The sequence below is a fragment of the Notechis scutatus genome, chromosome 1 (assembly GCF_049901735.1).
Source record: "Notechis scutatus isolate UNSWTSFEM ecotype Mainland chromosome 1, rNotScu1.2, whole genome shotgun sequence".
Taxonomy (NCBI): Eukaryota; Metazoa; Chordata; class Lepidosauria; order Squamata; family Elapidae; genus Notechis; species Notechis scutatus.
Window position 1 is genome coordinate 272,123,566 of NC_142009.1, and position 27,182 is coordinate 272,150,747.

At 37.7% G+C, this 27,182-nt stretch overlaps 1 protein-coding gene and 1 long non-coding RNA gene across 4 annotated transcripts in view; one reads left to right on the forward strand and one right to left on the reverse strand.

Annotated features, from left to right (window-relative positions):
• LOC148133377 (uncharacterized) overlaps nucleotides 1–27,182 on the forward strand; it is a 42,324-nt gene that overhangs the window by 168 nt on the left and 14,974 nt on the right. For 2 of the 3 annotated variants that reach the window (XR_015746704.1, XR_015746706.1), the window contains exons 2-3: nucleotides 9,517–9,724; nucleotides 11,883–12,085. This is a non-coding gene — a long non-coding RNA (uncharacterized LOC148133377). Of the gene's footprint in view, nucleotides 1–9,516; nucleotides 9,725–11,882; nucleotides 12,086–18,267; nucleotides 20,008–27,182 lie in introns of those variants that run through there. The other variant, XR_015746705.1, reaches the window with a different exon arrangement.
• DCAF5 (DDB1 and CUL4 associated factor 5) overlaps nucleotides 22,435–27,182 on the reverse strand; it is a 40,036-nt gene continuing 35,288 nt past the window's right edge. The window contains exon 9 of the mRNA XM_026671126.2: nucleotides 22,435–24,382. Within this exon, the coding sequence (XP_026526911.1) occupies nucleotides 22,598–24,382 (1,785 nt within the window). The 3' untranslated portion in view covers nucleotides 22,435–22,597. The remainder of the gene's footprint in view (nucleotides 24,383–27,182) is intronic.

Genomic DNA, 27,182 nt, shown 5'->3' on the forward strand with positions numbered 1-27,182 from the left:
GGCAACCGAGCAGAGAGAGAGAGAGACAGAGGAAAGGTGAAAAAGTCTGCTTGCCTTATATGGCTATGCTTGCATACCCGAGCGACGTGAGACAGTCGCGTCACGGGGCTGGAAGACATGGGGAGCGGGTGGGGGCGGAGGGAAAAGGAGGGGGCTTGGAGGTCTAACCCCGGATACAAGTGGCGCTTGGAGGACGCCCATCAACGCTCCGCCACTCGGAGGCGAGCCTACTTCCTGTGACACGCCCCAGCCCGAGGTTTCTCGGCTGGAGAAGCACCTCGGGGGGAGGGAATTGGAGCCAGGCCCCGGTCTGGCAGAAACTCTGCCCTCGCTGCTTCTCGAGAGGACGGGCCCGTGCGCGCCTCGCGCTTCCGGAGGCTCGAGGCGATTCCGCCAAATTTTTTACGAATCCTGGCAGTGGCCTTAAAGCGGCGGGGGGGGGGAGGGTTTCCCCAAACTGGCTGGAGAATTCTGGGAGTTGAAGTCCACAAGCCTTAAAGTTGCCAAGTTTGGAGACCTCTGCCTTAAAAGGAAAAACTGCCCAAGTTGATGGGCGGTCGCTTTTAGAACAGAAGTAGCCGACCTTAAAGATTTGTGGACTTCAACTCCCACAATTCCCCAGCCAGCGAAGTCCACACATCTTAACAGTTGCCAGGGTTGGACACCCCTTGCTTGAGAGCTAGGCAGATGAAGGATTTTCGCTTTTGGTAGCTTTCCTTTACAATGCTTTACTTAAAACTTGTGTGGGTTTTTTTTATTACATGTTTAAGGACTGCACTTAGGTAAAGTTGTTTCTTAATGTTGTTAGCGGTGGTGTATTAACCATTAAGCAGACTTAAGCACCTGCTTAGGGCACCAGGCCCAAAGGGAGCACCACAAAGTTGAGAATATGGCTTTGTTTGTATGTATAAAGGAGAGGGGCACCAAGATTTGTCAGTGCTTAGGGCCCCAGTGAGCCTTAATCCGCCACTGGTTGTTAGGTAACTATAGCAATTACACAGTGTAATTGCCCTTTGAAGATAAATAACATAATTAAATGATAAAGGGTAAAAACACTGCAAAAGGCACTTACCTACTACAACAGCATAGTTGGCCACTCTTCTGAATTCCAGGGCAACTGCATATAAGACAGAAAACACTCCCTCCAATCTATTATTAAAGAACAGTTTAATATGCTTTGATTTTCCTCAGGCAGTACATGAGCACCTGTTAAGGGAATTATAATTACAATAAAAATCCATTTCCATATGTCAAGTGTTGACTCAGGCAATTACTGCTTTCAGTGGCACCCATTTCACTCAAATGAGCCAATGACAGAAATATTTTATTTTCTCCAAAAGAATGAAGGAAGACAAGAGGTTAGCCTTGCTGCTACCATCTGGCCTTACACAATCTGACCAATTTATGCTTTTAAAGACAAAGTCATGTGTATCAGCACTAATTAGAAGGAACCACATTTTCTGAGGAGTAGGAGTAATTTTCCAGAGGGACTTGTAGTGTGGAATGGATTAAATGTTTAGTTATTGCCCCTGTGCAGCATCTTTCACTGTGTTATCAAAAAGTTTTTCTGAGTTGGCCAAGCGTGCTTCGTCCTCTCTGAGCAATTGGTAGGATTTTTATATTTGGTAGTTCTTGGTGTTTTCTAAAAATTTTGTCTTGAATGCAGGCTGCATATTCGTCTCAAATATGCATGACATAAATGGTTATGGAAGAGAGACAACTTAGAGATAAACTTGTCACCCACAGATGTTAAAGACCACTGCATAGGTTTCATTTCTTCAACAAATAAATAATACTTCTTCACAAAATAATTTTGCAGCAAATGCATTTAGTTGTTTAAATGTTAGGCAATACTGATTCTTCCATAATAGCACAAATACAGGGATTTGGCTAATTAAAACAAAGATCTTAAATTTTTCCAGAAAGTTGAACCTGGGTTGTGCTCTTTTGGGGGGGGGGGGCAGTTTTAATTGGTAATCTATCAACAACCGCTCCAAAGAATTGGCCAGGATATTTGAAGATATTCCTTTCATTTACTTTATTCTTCAATCCATACCTGTATGTTTTGCTTTGGGGGGGTTTTCCCAATAAAACCTTTTAAACTAAATGCAAAGGTTTATAAATAAGGGAAAATAATTTCAATTTATTTAGAATACTTATTTAAAAAGCAGTCTAAAATAGCTAGTAAAAAAAGACTCAGTTTTTCTTTTTGTTCATGTAAATATAAAGTACATAGAACACAGTTACATGTGGTCTGTGGAATTTGGAAAATGATTTTTCTGTTGAAATCCTTAGTTAGCCATCTAATTTTTTTCTGTCTACAGTAACAAGGGTACCGTGCTTAAGTCTTCAACATCTGATCTTTCTTCCATAGATACATATTTTACAGAAAGTGCTCACTTTAGACATGTAATGTTAGACATGTAAGGTTTCCAGGTTCAAGCAGAGGGCAGAAAAAAGGTTTTTGCAAAGCTTGCTTTCTTGATGTACACAATCCAGTTCAAAATACTAGAATGGGGAAAATTCATCTAGTATCAATGTGACTGTTATAAGCAGAATCAGACATCTATAGCATGAAAATGAACTTGCGTTGTCAGTGAAGGACAAACTATTTTATTTTCCTCTAGCAATGTTTTAGCTACAAAACTGCCATGATGAATTATTAACATTACATTGTTCTTTTGAAAGAAAAACAAACGATATTTTTCAAAGCATCAGCACTAAGAAAAATTCATGTAATGATTTTTCAGAATCCCACAATACAACAGTTTAATCTTTAAACAGTGTGCTTTTTTTCAGTGCTGGCAGCTTTGTATCCAGTGATAAAAAGCAAAATGTAAGAACCCACTAGGGAATGCAGTTGCAAGTCAAAACAACAATTTGGTATGCATATTTCTGTTTCATAAGTCAAAACAGATACACATTCCTTCCATGACATAGGGTTGTTGCTTTACTGTAAATGAAAGAGATAAGATAGGGAGCAGCTCTCAAGCCCATAAGGTCAACTTTACCATTTGGGAAAGTGAGGCTCTGGTGTTAGAAGGCAGAGCTGAAAATACCACTATATTCCTTCTACCATCTTGCTATCTTCGGATGTTTAGAAATAGGCCGCCCAAAGTGTCATTGTCCTTAATAGTAACAAATCCCATTGTTTTCAAAACAACAGATTTGCATACTTGCATTTCACCTTATTCACAAGGGCCAGTGATTTAAAAAAAATTTTTTAAAAAAGAATGTGACTCTTTTGTAAATTCTATGCATTTTTGTTCAGAATGTCATTCCATAGAGTCCAGTGACACTCCAGGATAAGCATGGAGAGGATTCCAATCTTCAAGCTAAATGAGAAATAGTGAGACAAATTTATGTCTGCTTGAAAAGCTGGTGCTGGAGAGGAGTAGAATCCCAGTTGGATCAGCACTCTGATTCTAAAAAATAGGTTGCAATTCTATTTTGTCGTGTAGATCCCTATTATTACTTCGAACCGTGTATTTGCACAAGCAAATTTTCCCCAAAGGTGATTTCAGTTATCTAAAGGGATTAATCTCTGATTTGCACCTAATTTTACATGACTGAAAGGTGTGCCATTCATGGAGGAATCTAATTTGGAACAATAGCAGATTGTGGATCATCTCTCTCTACAAAAATAAGAATGAAGGCTTTCATGGAAATTTAGTCTCCATCTGTGCATCTTTTGCCCCGTGACTGTAAGAGAAAGTTAGATAGGTACATGTGCTTAAAATCTTAATTTCATTCTCAGATATTTTACTGTTCTAAATCAAAATGAGGAATGGGGAGGGGGACTTTCAAACATTGCTGAACTACAACTCCCTGAAAACCCAATCAGCAAGGCTAATGGGTGGTGTTGAGGAACACTATGAATTGTAAATCAGGAGCATATGGAGGACAACAGGTTCCTCATTCTTGTCCTGTATATGTTTTCTGTGACCAAAATGGCAACTCTTCCTGAAATGGAAAATTCACAAGTGAAATTTACATATCAGAATCCCAGACTATACTGAGTCCTGACCTAGCAAATACCTAAAGGTTTTTCTTCACTGCTGAATTGAGCATCCATCCTGAACTCAGAAGAAAATTATACCAACATTAAATTTGCTTTCCCCAATGACGCTGATCTCATTTGTCTATAATCTCTGTTTTAGCTCACTTCGATCATTTGACTTCCACTAATGTAATGGATACCAAAGGCTAAGTATTTATATATCCCAAAATTACTCTTGCATGGTATCAGAGAGATTTTAAACTTATTTCACTCATAATATGAAAGTAATGACAAGCAAACATAATCTTCCCAGAAAAGATGATGCTAGGGTATGTTTGTGCCATAATTAGGTGCAAGTATGAACACAGCTCTAAGGTTTTCAATATGCTTATCCATCTCTATAAAAGGAATATTGTACAATTAGAAGGTGGATAGGGTTGCAGTGATGCTCCAATATTTTTTCAAGTCTTGTTTGAGCTCTCTCTCCAACCTTAAAGGTAAAGAGAGAATCTGCTATACAGTTCTGGCAATGCTGTCCCAAGGCTTTTAAAACATTTGAGCATCCTCACTATTTTTGCAAGAGCTGGATGAGTCATGATGCTTTTTTGTATCTCAAAAATATGCTAATTAATTTTGCATTTTAATATTTAAGGGAAGTTGATTATTTTATCTTGAGAAGCTTATTATCCTTTATTTTATAATCTGCTTAAAGCTTCGTGTTATGAAGAGAAAGGCTGCTATTTTAACAGTACCATTGCCTTCTGAAATTGTAACAACACAACTCTACTTATGAGGACATCTCTGTAGGACTAAATTTGGAGAATCATGTTTATTCTTAAAATACGTTCTTCTAGATCCCCTCTGGCCACTATGCATCTCTCTGGTTTCAGATAAGAAATGTTTTCTATTTATAGCAGAGAATTTTTCAGGATTGTTAGATATTTAGAGAAGATGTCAATGTTTCCCGTGTTATCATTCTATGGTAAAAGAGGAGTATTAGGGCTTCCTGCCTTATAAAGATCAAGTTCTTTGCCCAATTTAATTGGTGTGCTGAAAATCTCGCAACCAAAATAGATGCTAAGATGAAAATACAGATAAATGAAAATTAGAAGAATGACTTAGACTATTGGGCTATCTGGTTCAGCACTATGTTCAACAGAGTTGGTATGTATTCAGGAAGCTCATAAACAGGTTATGAGAGGCCCACTTCTGAGCATCATAGTAATAGAAAATGCTGCTAAAAATCTGCTTTTCTTAGAATATATAAACAGACAGGTCCTTTGCATCAAGGTCAGTTCTATCAATGGATCAGCTATAACTTCAAGAAAACAACTAATTTAATAGTATGTTACCAATCCTTGGTCAAAAAGCTATGTGTTATTTGAACCACTTCTTATTTTCTGATGTTTGATAGTTCCTTCTTGAGAACAGTGAAGTATAATAATTGTTTAGTGATCTCTTGAAGTCAAAATATGTTACTTTTCATCACACACACACCCTGACACAAAGGATTTGGAGAGATAAGTTCTAGATAGCCTTTGCCCCCTGGGTTTTTTGTTTTTTTCATGAAGCTACAACATGTTCTTGAAAGATCATGGATGCAAAGTCAGGAAAATATGTTCTATGTTCTGTTCTGTGAATTTGGACCTAGAAACAGCAATCTCTGCAGGCATTCCTTTCAGTTTTAGTTCCTCTGAGAAGGAGGAACTTTGTGAGGAAGAGACCAGTGAAGAATCTGGCATCTTTCCTTTTTTTTTTTTTTTTACATGCATCACTGGGGTTTGTGATATTCTAGTAGTCACTCTTAAATATCACAATTATCTTCCACTTTAGACAAAGCAATGTGCTCCTCATAAGTTGATGACCTCTGAATCTGTGGGATTGTGCATGTGTTGGTTGAAGGTTCCAATCCAACACACTCAGAAACAGAAGAAATCATATTGAGAAGCTGATTCCATCAATCTGCCAAACTGAGGATCCAAACTGCATTTTGTACCGATAGCATCCTGTCCTGTGATGGCTCTTCCATTCTTTTCCTAGAGCTGAGCCTCATAATGTGATTAACCAGCTCAGCTAGAAATCTTATGCACAATACATTAAGCATAATTGCTTTTAATCTTGCTTTAGGTTCCTAAGTCCGATGAACAAATCCAGGCCATTTGTTTGTTTATGAATCCATTTATTTTTCTTTTTACCACCCTGTAATCCCTTCGGGTTAGATTTGGGGTGGTTGAATGGAGCTAGTGTTTACTGGTCAGATGCTTTAGCAATCAAAATGTAACATTAGCTTCACCTGTGGTGGAATTCCCTAGGTCCCCCTATAGTTTCTATAGCTTTTTATCATGCATCATATCCCCCATATATTGCTAAAATCAAGGCCAGAAAGAGGAAGAATGAAGAGAAACTTTGAGGTCACTTCACACAATTCTGAATGTGAAATTACGTATATGACTATAGTGTAAGAAGCTTATTAAACTAAACTATCATAGACATGGTAAAAAATATTGGGACCAGGTGAAATGTGGTCAATGAAGACTTGCATCCATGTGCTGTCTTTCAGGCTTTGGAAAGGATTGGGCAACTTCATGGAGAAACAGAAACAATAATCTTTATCCTCTTCCTGCTGTCTAATTCCTGACATAGCTCACCAGCCAAATCATCAAGCCCATTTCTAACCTACATCCAGATCTGACTCCAGGCTGAGATGGATCCAGTTAATCTATTCCATCTAGAAATCCTTGGTGCTATAATGTCATTATACATTTCTCCATTAGATTAAAAATAATAGACTGGACATGGGACTGCATGGTGCTGGTCACAATCCAATCCTGACCTAAGAATGATCAGACTCACTGATTTTTTTTTTAGGGTCATAAACGTATTTAGAATTATTGGAATAAGGTCAGAAGGGAACTGATATGTTTCTGCTCACCTTAATGGCAGAGAAAATCTTTGGAAAAGACGTGGCCTCATTTTTCATTGTTATCCCCCAAACTGATGGATTTTAACTATGAGTCCCCTTGCCAAAGTTGGAAAAGGGAAATTTTCGTCACTTCTGAAGTTAATATCTGTAACAGCAGCTATAAATAAAACAACCTCTTTATGTAGTTATTCCAAGAAAACACTCCCATTTCTTTCTTTCTAGAAAGAAAGAATGCAAGAATTTGAGGCATATAGCTGAATCTTCAAGTAATTTTGACCAAATAAAAATTAACAGTTTTGAGACTTGTAATCTGGTTAACATCCTCCCAGCAAAATCCACTTTTAAGCATTTCTTTCTTATACCTAGACACTGCCTTGAGCATGCTGATATCTCCCTTTTGTTTCTTAGGGGCCACATTTTGGGTTTTTTCCTCCATTTTTTTTCTTGATTTGCATAGGCTGGCATTTGATCATATGGAAGTTACTCGAGTTATTGGCATTTATTTCAGTGTTCCTCTGTGGTGACAGCTGGAAAGAACAGGGTACTGTAATATTGGAACTTAGAAGAACTCTTGAAGATGATCCGCTGATAGAACTGGTAGAAGCAACCTGCAGAGCTGAATGCTATCATGTTCTTGCTCTTACCTACCCTTGACTATAAAGCCAATGCTTCTACCTGAAATCAACCATACTATGCTATCAGGAATTTTCACCACTGAAAGAAATAGAAAGCAAGATGTAATCCTTTCTTATCGGGGAATTTGGCCAGAGTGGAACATAAGAGCAGCTTTCAGAATTATGACTTGTAAAACTAGAGACTTATATAATAAAGACACTATACCCTTTTCACGGCATGCAGCTCTAGTCTCACCTTTGGATGAACTGTGGAAAATATATATTATGAAATAGTTAACTGTCTCACGCATTGTAAAGCTTGTTAAGGGATACCACCACCTTCACAAGCATGCGGCCTGTTAGCCTTGTATAGCTAATTGCTACCATGATGTTTGAAATGTTTGAACATGACAGAAAAATGGAAGAAAATAACCACTCTATGCATGCTGACAGTTGGAATGTGTGAAAGCTCTAGGCATGGTAGGAGGAACAAGAAAATTAACCTTGCTTCTCTCTCTAGGCCTTCTCATCACCTCCCTCACAGAGAAGTACAGCTGTCACAAAGACTTTGCTCCGCCTCTGAGTTTTATTTTGAATCTTCACATTTTAAAATTGGGAGTATCTTTCTGTAAACAGAGGAGATGCTACGTCAATGCAAGCACTTCATATTTAGAAAATGACAAGACTGGGGAAATAGGATAGTAAAGCTAACATGCCATGTCTCATTTGCAATTGATGCATACAAACAATGCATGTTAGAATATCTGAAAAAGGTTCACCTTATTAGCCAAACAGTCACCAAATTATCTCCAAGTCATAGGTCAGGGGTGTCACGTTTTCATCATGTGACATATCGTGACTTTTTTCCCCTTCACTAAAATGGGTGGGCATGGCAGCATGTGACTCATCCAACCCACAGGCCACGCGTCAGACACCCCTGTCATAGGCCAATAGTTTAGTATCTGTCTCTTACACAGGCATACCAACCTATGTTTAAGATGGGAAACTGCCTGAAAGAAAAGGGTAAAGGGTAATGGAAAAGAGGGAAGGGGAGGGAAGGGAAGGGAAGGGAAGGAAAGGAAAGGTTTGGATGCCCAAGATGTGGTCATTTCTGAATAGACAGGCTCCCAGGGTGAAGAGGGTAAAGAAGAATGGGGGAGTTGTTTTTTCCCCTTTAATCCTTACTGTGCTTTATCAGAGAATCTTTATACATCCCACTTGCATCCGTCTTCAAAAAGACGAAAGAGAATCTAACATAACCTCAAAAAGAAGCCTGTTATATGAGCACAATGATATTTTCTCTATTGCCTTTTTCTGTTATGTATGCTTGTTATAATAGATGAAACCTACATGTTCTCTGCTGAAGTATAATAAAATCTGACCTTGAACTTTTATGGAAAGAGGGGGAAGAATAAAGCTTTTGTACAATTAGTAATGTTTCAGTCATTTCAGGCAGAAGAACTCACAAGCAGAATGATGTCCAACTCTTATTCCCTTGTTCCAGCCAGCTGGGGATTCTTTCTGAAAGATTCTGTACATATTTCTTCTCCCCCAGATACACAACATTTGGGGGGCATTGAGCATTATATTGGGCTCAGGATGGATTGGGAGGCAGTGGTGGGAGAAGTTTAGAGAGATTTTCTTGTTTTTCTACTTTATAACTTTATTCTCAGACCTGCCAGTATCCCTCTTTGATTTCTTAGAAGCTCTAATTTGCTGCATTGGCTTCATCATTCAACAGGTGAGATATTGCTATTTCAGTATTGTGGCAAAAAATGTTGGATCAAATTAGACAAAATGCAAAACCTGATTGGCCATGGGAACTATTTGCTAGACTTTGGACCTGAGACACTCTTGGAACATACTCTACTACATTATTTTCTGCTAACCACTTAGTTGGTACTTTTTTTTTTTTTTACTGCTGAGCATGCTTACTCATTTGTTTATTTGCTTGATTGATTTTGTAACCTTCTTTTTAGATCTCGGAGTGAGTATATCAGAGGTGGTATTCAGCAGGTTCTGGCCAGTTCTGGAGTATCGGTAGCGGAAATTTTGAGTAGTTCAGAGAACCGGCAAATACCACTGCTGACTGGCCCCGCCCCCATCTATTCTCTGCCTCCCAAGTCCCAGCTGATCAGTTGGATCTTCTTTTGTTGCCCTGCACAGGAAAACGGAGCTGGAAAGCAGGTTAGTGGGGTGGGGAGGGAATGGATTTTGCAGTATCCTTCCCCTGGAGTGGGGAGGGAATGGGGATTTTGCAGTATCCTTCCCCTGGAGTGGGGAGGGAATGGGGATTTTGCAGTATCCTTCCCCTGCCACACCCACAGAACCAATAGTAAAAAATATTTGAATCCCACCACTGGAGTACACATAGTTTCCCCATTAGGTGGGCAGATAGAAATTGGCCCAAAGTCACCCTCAAACATCCATGGTTGGGGATGATTTGAAACTGGATCTTCATGCTTAATCCTAACTGTTTTGGGTTTGTTTCCCCTGAGATTTCCCCTTGATTTTGCATTCATACAAGCCTTGCGACTCCTACAAACATGCCACCACCTCCCTCCTACTGTAAATAGATGCTGCTGGGTCAGCTGCACAAGATCTTATGCTTGGGGAATTGAGTTGGCTCTTGGTGTGCATAAAAGGCAGTTCCTTGATTTTCTGTAGCAGCTTACAAGTACTTAATTGACTGTAACACTTCTTGCAATCAATCAGATCACAGCTAAGGTGCTTTCAAGTTCAGGACATTGTGTAGTATGCCGATGCACGTATGGTATGCATGCATACATGTGGTGTTTTGTGCTAAAAAGATCCTTCAGGGATTCACATCACCAGAAGGAAACCAGATACATTGCCAATGTATTGACTCCTCCCACCCACCCACCCAAACCTGAAAGAATTTGATTTCTGATTCTACTTTCCTCATTGGAAGCACTTTCCTCTTAGTGACACTTTAATGTATTAAAACATATTAAAAACATATTAAAACCCTGTTGCGGAGCTTCTGAACAATGACCACATTTACTACAGTTTCCAGGAATGGGAAAAAATTGCTCTGCTAAAATACAGTCCAGATTTAAACCTCAGCAGCTGTTTAAAAAAACATCAAATGAGCAATCCTAGGCCTAGGATAGAGGAATCAGCTAATTAAGAAGGTCATTTCTAGCCTCTCCTTCAATGGACATAACAAAGTCTAAGGCGAAGGGCTTCAGAAGGAAAAGTTATTTTTAATTAAACCACAGTAGATGAAGAGCCACAATATTATTTTGGAATGAGACCTATTTAAAGTATTACACCATTGCTATGGCAACAGTGAACTGTGCTCAGCAGATAGAAAGATACGTACTGTAGGCTAATGAGCGTTTGAGGAAACTTCCATTTGATTATGTTCTGAACAATTACTTTTGCCATACTTTTTACACCAGGGGTGTCCAACCTTGGCAACTTTAAGCCTGGAGGACTTCAACTCCCAGAATTCCCCAGCCAGCAAAGCTGGGAGTTGAAGTCCTCCAGGCTTAAAGTTGCCAAGGTTGGACACCCCTGTTTTACACAAAAGATCAAGAAACTATAGTAAAAAGCACCGTGGGGCAATTTGTCCCATATTTAAGAGGTACACAAAGCAGTGCAGTTCTGGCAACAAGAGGGAGCAGCATATCCATTTCTGGGGTCTAGGCTAAAGGTGAAAAATGAGCCAGGCAAAAAAAAGGAAAAAAACAAGTTTGACTTCGGTTTCTGATGAGTGATAATCACTTTCATTATCGGGTTGCATCTAACATGCCCTGCAGCTTATTATTTTTTTTGCCAGTTCCCCATGACATTGTCTTTTATCCATCCATCCTCCATCCTGAGGCAAATTATTAAATTATTCTTAGCTATTCTGGGGTAGTTATTTTTCTATTATGCCGACAGCAATCTAAGATAACTCAGATGGGTACACCGTGCTTCCACAGCCTGTCCTTGAGGAAGTCAAGTGACTCCATAAGGTGGAATCCACCTGGCTCTATTGGCTACTTTAGCCAGGTATGAATAGACCTCCCTCTGGTCCTTGGATACTGTCCTCTGGCTTAAGCACTGTATGTGTCTAGTACTCTATCTCTCCGATCTCCAATTCTAGAGATTAGTTAATTTGTAGGATTGGAGAGCTGGCTGGGTGACATACCAAATGAAGAAGGAAAGTTGACTTTCCCACTAGCTGTCCCATCCCATGGATCAGCTGACTTACAGAATTGAAGACATGGTTGGCTATGAAAATACCTCCATTTATTATGTCCTTTCTTAGCCTAGCAATTGAGTCTGCTCTGGGGAGCTGCTGAATTTTGACAGCTCTTTTAATCTCTGCAACCAGATGCGTTTATGAGGTGGCTGAATTTGGAACAAGTCTAAATCAATGGTCAAAACAAGCCCACGGAGGCTGCTATCGGGAAGAGCCGCTGGCAAACATCCAGTTTTTTGAACTGCTGCTGGAACTGCAGCTTAAGACAGGGAAGACGGGTGCTCTCCCAGTCCTGCACTGCACCCAGGATAAAAGGAACTTCCTGGGTAACAATGGTGAGTTTGACAAGTTTGACAAGTGTGCTTTACTGCATACAATATAGACCAGTTCCAAAGAACCTCTCTCTAGCCCATTCCTTTCACTGCTATCCTGATTTGCAGTTGGGTTCCTGTTGGCTGATAAGGGCTAGAAACTGGAAGAGCAACACAATCAGAGATAATAATATTTAAAAAGATAACATTTTAATTCAGAAGTGAGGAAAGCCTTTATGCAAGATATGAATTGTAGCAAAGATCAACTGCATGAAGATGGCAGGCATACTCTTGTGAAGTGTGTCATATAAATGTGTTCAGTATGTTCAGAGAGAATTATTGCCAAGTAGGAAGAACTCCAGGATTAGAGTAAAGCACATTTTACTCTACTTTACTTATTCACACAAAAATTCTTTCATTTTTACAATGCAATAGTTTACAATGCACTCTTTCTAAAGTCTCAGCATCTTTTTTTACATCATGGTGACCAAAACTGGATGCAGTATTCTAAGTGTGATCTTACCACGTGATCTTGATTCTATCCCTCTGTTAATGGAGCCTAGTCCTAGGGTTGGATTAGAAGACATCCAAGGTCCCTCCCAATTCTGTTTATTCAACTCAACTAACTATGGTTAAAACAAATCACGCCTTAACATAATGTATAAACCTAGCCAAAGTCTCCAACTGTTGTTTAGGTTCAGCAAATGAAAGAATAAAGAACAAATAGGTGAAACGGAGTGGGAAATCCTACAGTCAGAGCCAGATGTTGCAGAATAAAGATAAAAGGCAGCTAATTTCATCCCCCCCCTTAATTCTCTGAACTTGAAAGAGAAATGAAGTACAGTACAGTCTTGATCAAAGAGGAAACTGATACGCAAGAAGTCAATACCTCACCACTAAACTTGGTTTTCAATCTTGCATTAAGTGGATTTTTTGAGCCTTAACCAGAAACTACTGGGATACCAGTTGCATATCTAAATGTCAGCATATATATTTATTTAGAGGCAGTGTAATTCAGTTCAATTTAGCTGATTCAATGTGTTTAAAAATGAGTTTTTAAGACTGCTTAAAGTTGCAGCTTAAAGATAGGTAACTGTAATTAACTAATGTTAATTATTCTACCCATAACAAAAAGCCCTGAAGTTTTTACCCATGGAAAATCAACTGTCATTTATATTTTTCCTGTGCCTGACAGGAAATACATAAAGTAGCAAGTTCTGGCTGTGGCTTTCCAGATCTCAGGGAAAGAGAGTTTCTTAGTCTTATTGTTGGGTATCAAGAGTCCAAACTTGGATCTTCTACACAACAAATCCATGTCTGCTCTTGTCTAAAAGATCAGCACTTCCGATAGAAATCTTCTATTTTAGTTACTATTCTATTTCTTCTTAATATATCCAGATTCATCACTACTATTCTAGAATCTTTCTACCTTGCCCCCATTTCATATAGAGAGGTATATATGTGTATGTGGGGTGTCAAACTTGATTTCATTGAGGGCCGCATCCAGGTTGTGGACAGGTGGGTGGGTAAGGCCGGGTGGTCACAGCTGACTGGATGGTCATGACTGGGGTGGGCGTGGCCAGCTTGACATTGCTTGCATTGGGGGTGCCCATGTTGGCCCGAGCGGCGCTGGGGATATCCATTGTCTCCAGTGTACACCCAGGGGGCAGGGCAGGGTTAGCTCCTTGCTGGCTCCAGGGCAGTCCCGCGGATCTAAGGCTGACTGTGTTCTGGTCCGGATGGCCACCACCAAGTTGTAGATCGTAATCCGGCCAGCCTGGGCCGAGGAACATGGGGCTGGTCCTTTACTGTTTCTAGGACAGCCTTTTGGGCCAAATCTAACCATATGATGGGCCGGATCTGCCCCACAGGCCTTGAGTTTGATACCCCTGCTTGAGATCAGGATTTTCCAAATGCCCATTATAACAACATTCTCAAATTTGAATTAAATGTTCAATTCTCTCTTTAAAGCATAAAAGAGCAACAACAATGATAGCTCAGGCTGCTGTAAAGAGGTTATTCTTTTCTTGTTGGCAATATTTTAATTCCTTGGGGATAAAGCCATATCAGCAGTTTGCCACAGCTGTGGTAATCATTTACACAAAGCTTGCTTAAGAATTTTTACACTTTAAGCACACAGTACATGATGAGTTTATCCCTGTTGGTAATTTCACTTCCCAGGGATGTTTAGATTGGGGTCAGAGAAATGGAAACACTGTTTAAAACTAATGCTTCATTCACACATCATGCTAAGCTTGAAGCTTTGAACCATGGCTTGTTGAGTAATTGTTATTTCCTGTATTTACATGCCTCATTCCTTAAAACATGGGTTACAAATTGCAGTAAACAAAACACTTATTGCATTATGCATTACGCATTATAGTGATGTGTGAACCTATCCATGTTGATTTATCCTGGATTATTTTATCACCCTTAATGTGAATATCCCACGCATATGTGAGGCTTGTTCTTAGTTCAGGAGACAAACACTTATACAATTTATAAGCGCCCAACTTACTACAGGGTAAATACCACTTAACCATGATAAGATTTATTTCCAGTAGCTGAAATGAGGTAAGAATTTGCAACTGTATGACTCTAGCAGTAGAGCACTAAAACAATGTCTCTTAAGCCAGAATAATAGCCCTTAAATAGTTTTTACAGTATATACAGATATATGCTCTAAACTGAGTGAATAATCGTTGGTTGATATGTGTGAAATTGGCAGAGATAGAAATTCCTTCTGCCTGCTGGGAAAAGGAGATTTTCCCCAATTTTTGTCCTACAGACATATTGGATTAATCTCTTAACATCCCTTTACTAATATGGCCAATCCCTGATAAATTAGATCCTTTCTTACGTGATATAACATGTCTTAACCTTCCTCCCCCATTTCTCCTTGGCAAACTATGCCTCTAAACATTATTTTTAGAGATTATAATTTTAGAGATTATAATTTTATTCCTGCTGAGAAGTTTTCTGACATTCTCTGGTGATCTATTACTTTGATTTGGATGCATACCACTGGAGAATGTCCAGAAGCACCATCTGTCCGGTAGAGGTCTTCTTCCTGTTTAAGCCAAGCTGCTCCTTTCCCCTGTACATAGCAAAGAAAGCTGAATTGCTGGCTTCATCCTTACACTCAAAATTTTTTTTTATGGCCTTCTTTAACTAATAGCAAATGTTTCTTTTTTGTAGTCATGGTTTTATACATTGTCAATTTTCCATCAAGTTTGTACAGAAGCAAACTCTCTGTATAGAATCAATCCCTAGCAGTTGCTTTGTCAGGACAAAGAGCAGCTGTTGAGCTTAAACAACCAGCATTTAACTGTGAAAAGCAACGACAACAAAACCCTGCAGAAATTATACCCTTTCTAATTTAAAACATCTCTGCTGGAGAACACTCAGGAAATGACAATTATTTTTCATTCACTTATTGTATTATTCGGCTAAATGACTGCTTTGCTAAACTTTCAAAACGATCTCTTTCATTGTCCCAAATCTTAACCAGGCAAGGCTGTTTTAATGTAGAAGAAGCTATTGGAGATGAGAACTACAGCTGATAAGTTTGCCTATAGGAGATATTCCTTTTACAGTTTTGAGTGAGGCTCCTGACTATTATTAATTATTAAGAAAAAAAATTAAACTAGATCTTCTGGTGTTATTTTCTTAAGCAAAGGTCTATATATTTGGTTCCTCCTAGATTATTTTTTGTAGTTTATAATAATAAGTAAACAGTTGCAAGAGACAGCAAAGTATTTCTTTTCAGCAGTTTCCTATTCTGAAATAGATTTGATTAAAGGAAGATTTATTAGTGTATCTAGGAAAGGGCCTAGAGGAATAAATTAGATTGGTGTAAAAATTACAAACCTGGCAACTCTGCTTTCCTTGTTAATGTAATTGAACTTCACAGTGAAAGTTTACAAATCCCGTATGGATGCCAATTCTGTCTATTTCTTTTGTTAGCATTGTGATGGGTTTTCTAGTTAATTGGAATCTCATTTGGTTCACTAAAAAATTAATGAGCTACATCTTAAAATGTAGCTGTTGAGGTATCTGGTATGTCCAAATGAAATTTTATGCAAGTATTTATCCAGTTAACCATATATAATTTTCTCTTAGGCTAATGTTTACCTTGATTGACTCCAGTTGGTGGGATATTCTGACTGTTCTTGAGTTGCTATGAAGAAATAATGTCTGCTTTCCTTTAAATAAATGTTCGTAAAAAAAAGGCTGCAACTGATTCTGGCATGGAACAATCCCAAGGAACTGCAATGCTACCTACACTTACTTACGGTTAAGTTCCCCTAAAACCAGTAGGACCTATTCTGAGAAACCATGGCAATATTGCAGAAGGCCAGAACAATAGCTACCTCCCAAATATTTTTTAAAAATCAAAGGCAACCCAAATATGTTTAATAGGCATCCTCTTTCTTGTGTATTCCATGGTTCCCTTTGTGTACTACTATGGAATTTTCATTAGAAGTTTCTCCAGTATTTACTCTATACTTAAGATGAATTTTAGCAGTAGGAGCTTCTGGACAAATATGATCCACTTAGGCACCACTGAGTTATTTCAAAGTGATTGAACAATTGAAATAAGAGGTGAATATCTCTCTGAAGGGACTAAATGTATGTTTTATTAAGAACTAAGATATAGTACAGATTTTCTGAATTGTGTATCTTTCAAACATGTTGGGATTTTTAGTCCCAGAATTCCTAATTGATAAGGCTGTTGGTATCGGGTTCAGATATTGTGTCCTAGTGAAAAGGATCTGCTTGATTTCTACTCAGTTTCAGCCATTTTTATATGCTGAAAATATATTTTTCTTGGGGTAGGGGCAAAGGATAGTGAAACAAATCAAATGAAGCATTAGTCCAATGTGCTTAGACCATCTTTAAGTAGAGAAATACAAGCTGGTAATTAAGAAAATTGTGGATTTAATTTAGATTAAATTCAATGAGCAATTATCATACATGGTATGAAAAATCCAGATATTTCAAGTTCTTGCTTACTTTTTACACACATCTAATGCAACCAATAATGATAAATCATAATTGGAAATTAATTTTTGATGCTTGGGCTGCAGGTTTCAAAGGAGGCCTTTGTTTCATATTTTATTTTTTTAGACATGTTTCTGTATGCTATACATCTTATGAAGATCAGTTCCAACTTTTGGGTGTTTCACATCAAGCATCGCTTAGTGAGCTATATCTAAATTTCCGCCAGCTCAGACATCAAGGGTTGGATTATGTGCTAGAGATATACATTCTTGTGAATGCTTTATTCCTTCTGTTGGTTTAAAACAAGTTATTATTCAAAATGCTTTGGGAATTATACTGAAATCGGATAGCCTGCCTATGTGATATTAATAGGCCAACTTTCCAAACACAGAAGATATGGCTATGCAGTCAGTAATATAAAAGGATGCAGCATTCTTGAACTCTGTAAAGGATTTTAAATAAGCTATAAGCTCTTCCACATGTGTTGGTACATCCCCCAAATACACTTACTACTTATGCTGACATTCTTTGCAAGAGCATCAGGTCAGGATTTCACACATCATTGCTTTGACAAAACTGGGACACAATCCCAGCCAAAGTATCTAGTAAAGATCTATTTTCAAAATATCAGTAGTTTCTTAGAAAGCCTTTCACATCTCTCCATTTTGGAAAGCTAATAATTGATAAGGCACCCTTGAGTTATGCAGAGTGGACAAACATTATCAGCTATCAGTCTTGCCTAGATGTTCTGCCATGTTGGGGGCAGAGAGAGGGTGGGGATTTATCTGCAGTTCTTTAAAAAAATAAAAGATACTTTCAATTTTTCTGTCTTAAATTCAGAGAATTATAAGGCGTCTAAACAAATCTCTTTCCCAGCTGTTGGCCAATTAAACTACATCTGGATATATTGCATCCTCTGTGGCCGGCACAAGAAATGTCATTTTTAGCTCCATGTTGTTGTTTTTAAATTAGGACTGTGTTGCAGTTCAGGTTCAGTTCATAGCTGCCAAGCAATCCTTGGGGAAAAGCAAAGTTGCTTTAAGGAGCTGCAGACAACTCATTAGCTTGTATCCTTGCCTACTGTGAAGTGTCTCTTCGGAATTAAATCTGAATCATTATCCAAACCTACTATTCATTATGTGTTCCTAAGTCACATTTCTTCAGCTGAACTTGTGGGATCCATATCTGTCTTTTCTTAACAGATAAAACATACTTCATTGTTTTCTGCTGCTGAGATTTCATGGGGCATGATGATTTGTTTTTAAAGTCCATCATATAGTCAGAAGATCAGGGCAAGCTTTCAGAGGCACATGATGAAATTTTATTTAGAAGGACAAAACCTAAATGCCTGTTGCCATAAAACTGAATGATTTCCATTTTTAATATGTTTACAGTTGCATTTGACCACACAATGGGGCGTATTCTGAATGACTTTGCTATAATATTTTAGATTTTGCTATATTATTTTAGAATGTGCTAAAAAGGAAATTTCAGATTAAGTTGTCAAATGTATAACTAATCATTTTATTATTATTATTATTGTTGTTGTTTTGTTGTTTTGTTGTTGTTATAACAAATGCATATATACCTTCTTTATGTCACTTAGGACAATCTTCTTTCAAGGCTACAATTTATGAAAAATGCTGTAGTTATGAAAAGATTCACTTTATCAATATCTTGGATAGGAGCATAAAACAACAAGAGTTATTGTAACAAGAAACTTAAATGCTTTTCAACTAAAGTCAGTGGGACCCAAAGTCTCCCTTTAGGAGCAGAGAAATATAAATCGAACAATCCCCGATTTCTTGTAGCTGATATAACTTTAAATGTCCAAAGCCACAATTTGGTGTCTTGGCAGTAGAAATGGTGTAAAAAGAAAATGATCATAATTGGTAGTTCTCTTGAAGGTTGAGGAGCTGGCCCAATTTTTCAAATCCTCAACCCAAACTCTAATTTAAAAAAATAAAAACAGTAGTTGATGCTCTGAAGATATCCTGCTGATTTAGTGGGTATAAACTGGTTTCAATCCAGTAACAAGGACACTGTTTAATGTGACATACAAATGTTGCTGCATCAATGTCAGTTTGAAAACTACATGTGGCTTGTTTAAAGCTGCATGGAATTAAAGCTTGTGTTTACCAATTTAAATTTTATTTAGGTTGGTACACTCAAAGACCTTTTGATGTGCACTGTAAAAGTCAATTAAATTTCATCAGCAGTTTGGATTTCTTTTTAATCTTACACCACCCCTGCAATATATATAGTTGGCTATCAAAAGTATTTTCTTCTACCTAGATGAAATAGGTTCCAGATTAAATATACAACATTGTTTATTCCTGTAGAAATTTGGCAGTTTATATGTACTTTTCTTTAGGTGCAGGTAACATTAAGCAGGTTATCATGTGCTATGATTCAAGTTTTAAAACTGTTTTTACTACAATTGTAAAGTGAGTCATTGTGATCATTAAATGAATCACATTAAGCGAACCATATAGTAAGTGAATCCAGTGTATCCAATGGGCGCTTTTTGCTATTTTCTGCAGGAAAACAGCAAAAAAGTCACAAATCTTGGTCACACAAAAGATGGTTTGCTAATCTATGCTCTCCTCGAGAATTACTACTCAATGAATGTCAAAATGAGAAGGGGAGGAATTATGCGTCAAGACAAAGAGCGAATAAGCCCCAATTTTCAGAATGTGACAGCTTGTATCATGTACTTTATGCTACCAAGAGGATAACCTAGTTTGTAATTTTATTGATTAGAAATTTAGTATCAAACTATTTACTAATGCTATCAAATAACAGGGCGAACAGTTGCTTTTTCAAATGAAATATCAAATTTCACCATTCTTGCATTTCTAAAAGGAGGACAAATTCCCTATTTGTACATCCTTAAATACACATTATTTGTTTTACTAATAAATATAGATACTTGAACTAGGTTATATTCTCGTACCTTTTATACTTCAGCTTATTGCAGGAGTACCTAAGCAGACCAAGTTCTCATTACCCTTGGAAAGAGGTATATTGCACGAAATGTTAAACATCAGTTCATAAGTTTGTAGAAGCATTTCCTTTTAATTGATTTTCAAAGGTCCAACAATTTAGCATTTTTATTCCCATTCTTAGCATAGTAACTTCAATACATACATGGAACATTTGGCATCTCATTTTATTCTGGTAACATCCCTTGGCATACGTCCGTAGCAATGATCCAGCAATTTAGAAAGTTCCCAGAGGTGGGTGGGTAAGTAGAATAAATCTTATAGCACCAAACTACTCATGGAAACTTCTCTTCTGGTCACTAGCCCTCCCCCCATTTCTCCAAATTTTAAAAATATTTTATTACAAAATAAATTGAAAAGAGCATGTGGTAATTCAAAGTGTCAGCCAGAGAACATTAGCTTTATTTCCAAGAATGCTTCTGTTTCTCCTTCCCACGCCTACTCCATAGGGCCTATAGGCAGGCTTTGAAAAGGTGGAAATGATGAATGCCTGGATGCCATATTTCATTTGTAAGTATGACTACTGTACCAAAAGAAAAGAAAAAGCAAGCTGAATTAGTAAGAGAGCCTTTTAGATAGGCTGGCTGGGATCAGTTTAATCTGTTGTTTTCTCGTAAGCAAATAAAGTTATTAAATTTATATTTAATAATGTATGTATTATGGCTGCTCTGTTCATCACAGGGAAGTTTTTTTTTTTTTAGTATAGGTATAGTATAGTATAGTTTTGTTATTATTTTGGGAGAGCGTTCACAAAATGCTTTCCAAATTCAACATATGCTTGTGTTCCCAAAATTTGGCTACCTCCAATCTTTGTGAATAAGAACATTAGTTAGTTGTTATTTTCACTTCAGTCAGTGGTTGCCTTAGTCTGGCATAATCTAGCAGAACACTATATTTCCTGTATATCTTTCTGGGCCTTGCAATTCTACACAGGCCTCCATGCAAGTAAATTGAGGTGAACTGGTAGGACTTGCAAGAAGTAAAGATGAGTAAGAGTGGGTGATGGTTTTGCTTTTTTTGAGTGGTGTGTGTGTGGAAATAAAGACATGACTAATAGTTCTGAATCAGTTGATCGGCTCATGGGTGCCTTAATAAAATGAAACAGGTATCTTTTCCAAAATGGTGGAATATATTCAAAGATATGAACAAAAAATAAATGCAATAGATGCATAAATATGGGGCATTTGGAAATAGGATTCATGCTGAAATTATTCCCACCTTTCTATCTTTTGCAAACAGCAAGTGTGTAACAGGGTGAATACCTACTTTGGAAAGAGCAAATTTCAGACAGAAGAGGCTGGTACCCTTCCGTAAGTGAATTGCACATCCCAACAGTAACTTGGGAAATACACAACTGTCTTCCACTCATCTCATTATGATTGTATCAGCCGGCATAATTAAGTAGGCAAGTAACATGTAAACCCGACTGACAAAAGAAAATGATTTAATTGGTGTCCCAGAAGAATTTACTAGACCTCTTTCCCTTCAATATACAACTATTATAAAAATATATCCACTCTAAGTTTACTATAAAACACAAAGATAGCCCATACAGACAAAAATATTTGTTTAATTTGAAACCATACATCAATCTGCACTGTTTGTAATATAGTGCAAGACTGCAAAACAAGGGTGTCTGAAGTCAGGCAACTGTTCTGAATAAGACCAGTTCATCTTTTTAAAAAATGAAGGAAAAAAACCCCCAAATTTCAAGAATCAATTCAAAGTCTGTTAGGTACACCAATATGCATCTTTCTCCTCCTCTGAAATGACTAACCAACTTCTCTAGGCTCTGCTGTTAATGTCACAGAGATAAAAGCTATTTTGTAATTATTTTGTAATTTTGTAATCTGGGGAAGTCAAAAATTGCAATGGCTCCTTCTGGATCATACTTCAACTGGAAGTGAATTTACTTCCCAATCCATTCAACATGGTTACTGTGGTTATTATATAATGGGAGAAAGTTAGTTTGAGAGAGAAAAAAAAGAAAGATCATTATGGATTCTACCTTAACAGTCTCTAGTTCAAACAAAACCTCATATATGAGTAATGGATTACAAGTTCATAACAGCTGTTGATGTTACTTCACATACATAAACCATGAGGTTGCTTCCAAACTAAACTCTTTTAATATTTCAGAAGCATGAGAGGTTTTAAAGGCTGCATCCAAGTTTGTCTGTTTTCTCAAACAGAAACCATGCTCCAAAAAGCATCATTTGTAGGATGTCGTTTGCCTATCATTGAACTCAGACTGAAAAAACTCCACAGTATTAACACTCTAAGAATTATATTTTTAGAATAAAATGTACAATAGCTACTTTAAGTAGCTGGCTGAACAAACACCACACATCACACAAGAAAAAGTCAACTGTCTGAATCAGTGTTTACTTGAGCAAAACCTTGTAAGGGTACACTATACTCAGTCTTATTTTAAAGAAGTTGATTAGATTTTTTATACAACATAGCCCCTTGTCAATTTATAACAGACCCACTGAAGAATGGAATGAAGAGTTGGAAATGCAACATTTCAGAACCAGACTGTGTGTGTTTTCAACTTCTTTTCTGAGGAAGACCTCTCAGAATCTGTGTCTTCAAACTCTGCTCTGTGCCTTTTCTGTCGCCCATGGTTTTGTGAGCCATCACTGTCTGCAGGATGCAATTCAGCAACCTCTTCTTTCATGCTCATGCTGTGACTGGAAGAGTCTGTTGCAGACAGGCAGCATTCCTTGTGCAATGATGTGCATGTCTGCACAAAGCTGCTGCCTTTATCAACATTTAAGTGTAATTGTCTTCCTTGACCCAGAACCTCCTGCTCTCCACAATTCTGTCCATTATTAAGGTAAGGAGAATGTGAGTGTATATGGCCATTACTGTAGTTTGTACAGGAATTGTCAGTGTTCCTATCCTCATTGTCATCTGTTTGGTTTCTAGATAAATTTCCAGATGTGTTACCATTGGCAGGAGTAGAAAATGAATCCTTAGAAACAGCCAGTGGGTTGTGGCTGGATGTTGTTTGACAATTCTGGCTATTTTTCTGTTCCACAAAGCCTGAAGGTTGATTGCATGACTCCTCAATGCAACTAACTCTTTCTTTGCAAATGGCTTTTCCGTTGAGCTTCTTAGCTTCAAAAGGATGCTCTATAGATCCACCACTCCCAGTAGCCTGGGCTAGGGTTTCCTGGTTTTCTACCGGTCGTTGATTATCACATTCGTGTTCTTGAACATTTCTAGAAGTTTCTGCTGTGTTACAATCCTTGAAAATGTCTTTGTTATAGCTTTCAGCAGCAGAAGAATCTTGACTGCTAAGAGCTTTTCTGCTAGTTCCTGGTCTTCCTTCACTTTCTCCACCTCCACATGAAGATTCACCATCTTTATTAGTTGCATAAGACATGTAATGAAGCCAACGAAAAGCTTTGTAGAGCTTCCTGTCTACTGATTCACTCTCAGAGCAAGGAAAAATCTTCTCTTTACGGACCTCTGGGTTTCCGGCACTTCTTTCAGGCGATGAAGCTGGAGAAGCAGAGAGATCATCCACTTTGATTTGGGGATAATCATAAAGGTCTTCACCTATATAAGTACTTGTGTTTCCTGCATTTGCATTAGACCTTTCTTCCTTTTGTGGCTTTTGTCTTTGTCTTCGTCTCTGAGCATTGCGCTGCCTGGTTAAGGCACGTCTCTCGTTCAATTCGTCATCATCTTCTGTGCTGCTGCTGCTACTGCTGGAGCTGCTTGAGTCATTCTCTTCAGGACTAGGCGACCTTGGTCTTGGGAAAAGATCAGCATCCAGCTCGGTCTCACAGGTGTTTTCATCAGAATCAGATTCATTGGAAAGGGCTAGGAGGCGTTTGTCTTGATATCTCCTAAGTGCAGATAACCGTTGCTGGCGAGAAGCTGTAGCTTCTCTGGGTGATGGAGATTCAGTGGATCTCAAAGTTCCCAAGCTATAGGCAGGTTCGTCGGATTCTTCTATCATATGAGGTGGGGAGTGACGTAGAGAAGTGGAGGACTCAGATTCACTATAGCCAGAGCGCTCACTTACTCCAGCATGGAGCTGCAGGATAGTACTTTCACTGAGATCACTGTCAGAGTCAGAACTCCACCCCTCAATTTCTCGGCGGACCAAGGAGTCAAAGAAGGCCATCATTCGTGGGTCCTCTTGGACTGACTGATTGGCATAATCATGGGACAGGCCACTGCCACTATTTAATACAAGATTAATGTACTCCTCGTGTGTATAGAGACAACGTGAATCATCTTCAATTTTACCATCAAGATCTCCCGTACCACCAGGTTGTCGATAAGGGCTCCAAATCTATAAACAAATAGAAAAAAAAATCACTTGATGCCCTTACCACACATAAGGTCAAGACCTTAAAAAAATTAAATAAGTAGCTTATAAGCAACTTAAATATCATACCGATTTTAGAGAAGTAGTACTGATGTGGGGAGCCTTAGAAGAACACTTATTTTAATTCCATTCTATAAGTGCATTCAGAATAAAAGATTTTCCCCCCCACCTGAACTGGAGGATTCACAACTCATAAAAATGCCCAGACTGCAGTGCTCTATTTTTATGCAATAAGTGTCTACTGGTGGGGCAGCGTGGGGGTGGGGAAAGGAAGAGTACAGAAGGGATGGCTAAAAATGCCTAGCTGTCTTCTGTGTAAAAAATCTAGGCACAAACCAAGATACTGGTTTCCCAGGAAACTAGCATTACTTGGATGAAGAAATATGCCACTATGCTTTATGAGATTACATATAATATTTCATTTAGCAATTGTAGACATTCCTATTTTACAAGATGAAAAATGAAAAAAATATTATTAGTTGAGAAATGTATTGGGCACTTCTTCAGCTTCAAGGAGGAGAAATTTTACTATGGTAACTGTGCAACTATTACTTTCATGGCTATTATAAAATAAAACCTTTATTTTATAACTTTAGATTCTTTCTTACATTTTATTTTGTCACAGTAATCTAATTGAAACTCACAAAACTCTCTTTAAAATCTTAACTCAGGAAGTAGAATTTTGTACAATAAATATATTACTTAGAATTACTAAGTTACATTTGGTGTAGAACTTAGGTTTTGAGATTGTTAATCAGAAATAAAGTCTAACAGCATCTCCATTATGAATGAAATCATCAAATTACTTTTACATGCTAGAAGCTGTAAGCTGCAAGTATTTATAGTTAGAACTAATGCGGTATACGCTAGATAATCTGCTACTCTAAAGCAGAGATAGATAGCCTATCTCTATAGTTATCTCCATAGAAACAAAGGTCTGTGAGTATTTTGATTCTCATTAAAATATACATTAGCAATACTTTAGTCTTTTTTTCTTCTATGCAACTGACAAGTTACCATTGACATCAATATTCAGTTCAACACTGCCCTCCTGCTGTCAACCTTTTCAAACTTAACCATCTTAATAGATGAAATTTCTCAGCAATATTGGTCTGCAAGAAAAGTTCTCTATGTTCTTCTCTGCTGTTTGCTGCACACTCCATTTTGTTTCAAAGCTCTTTTGAAAATATTGCCTTTCACTGACAATTTTTGTTTTAAAACAAATCCTTCCATCAAGTCAAACCAAATTTATTATTCAAAGTCAAATGGGGCACAAATTTAACTTTGTTTTCTTTCACATTAGATTGAAACAAACCTACATTAATATGCTGTCTAAAATGAAACATAAGCACTAGATAGATTTGCTGAGGGAGAAATTACTACAATTGTGAAAAGTCTTGGTATAAATTAGATTTAGCTATATTTTTCCCTTATTTCAGTCTTTAATTTCTTTAATATGTCTTACTCCTTGATCTGCATAATATTACAATGCTCACTGGAAAAGTAAAAGATAAGGAGTGGAATATATATGTAACATTAAAAAAAAAATCCAAAAGGTGGTAGAAAGGTCTCATCTTTGGACCTTAGGTAACGGAGAAGTTATAAAAGAATATGCCACACTTTTCTGTGTTAGACTAGATTGGTATAGAAATTTGAGAAGTGCTAATAGTTGAGCTATTTTTGTCTTCAAAGTGATGATAATAATAAAGTTTCTATTATTATAGTATTTCTTTCACATGGTTAATTGGTTTATAAATCAGTAACATAGTTATGTTTCATTAGATACATGCTGGGAACCTAAAGAAATTCCCTTTTCAAAGTAATTATCTAGCAGATTGAAAACAACCCCCAAATAGTGAAAGGCTGCAACAAAAACAGTAGAAGATGTTTTTTGAGCACTAGTTTTTACCGTTTTGTAACATGGACAAAAGGGTAAGGTGTCAAGCCCGAAATTGACATAGGTGTAGCCATTTTAGTATATATCCTTTTTCTTACTTTCTCTGTGGCAGTCATGGGGGGAAGGGGAAAAAAGTCTCTTTTGAAGATGGACTTCGTTCTTTTCTTTTTAAATGGATTTCATCACTAGGAAACCTGACATAAGGATCTGGTGAGACCTATTGACTCCTTCTGAGAAAAAATGGATTTAAATGCATAAATTATATATAATTTTACCCAGAAACCAATTGTGCTCAGACATAAAATAGCAGTAGAGCCCTTCAAATTTTTGGGTTCTATAATTCCTAGGGCTTAATATTAGAACCATCATTAAAAAGGCAAAACAAAGAATGTTCTTCCTGTGTCAACACAGGAAGTTCATACTGCCCCATGAGCTGTTGATAGTTTTATAGAGGAATTATTGAGTCTGTCATTTGTACTTCTATAACTGTCTGGTTTGGTACAGACTCCAACAGATAGTTAAGACTGCAGAAAGAACAATTGCAACCAGCCTCCTTCCATGGAAGACCTATATATTGAGTGGGTCAGAAGACAACTACAGGCCCCTCACATCGTGGACATAACTACAGGCCTCTCACATTGTGGACATAAACTGTTTCAAATCTTCCTCTTGGAATGACGTTACAGGGCAATGCATGCCAAACAAACTAGACACAGGACAGTTTTTTCCCTTGCACCATCAATCTGCTGAACATCTAATTCTCACAGTACTATCTAATGTTAATGTGTATTTACCCATATAGTATGGCTATAGTATTATCATTTATCCTAATTATCTTCTTTACTCTCCCTTCTTATTGGCATTATT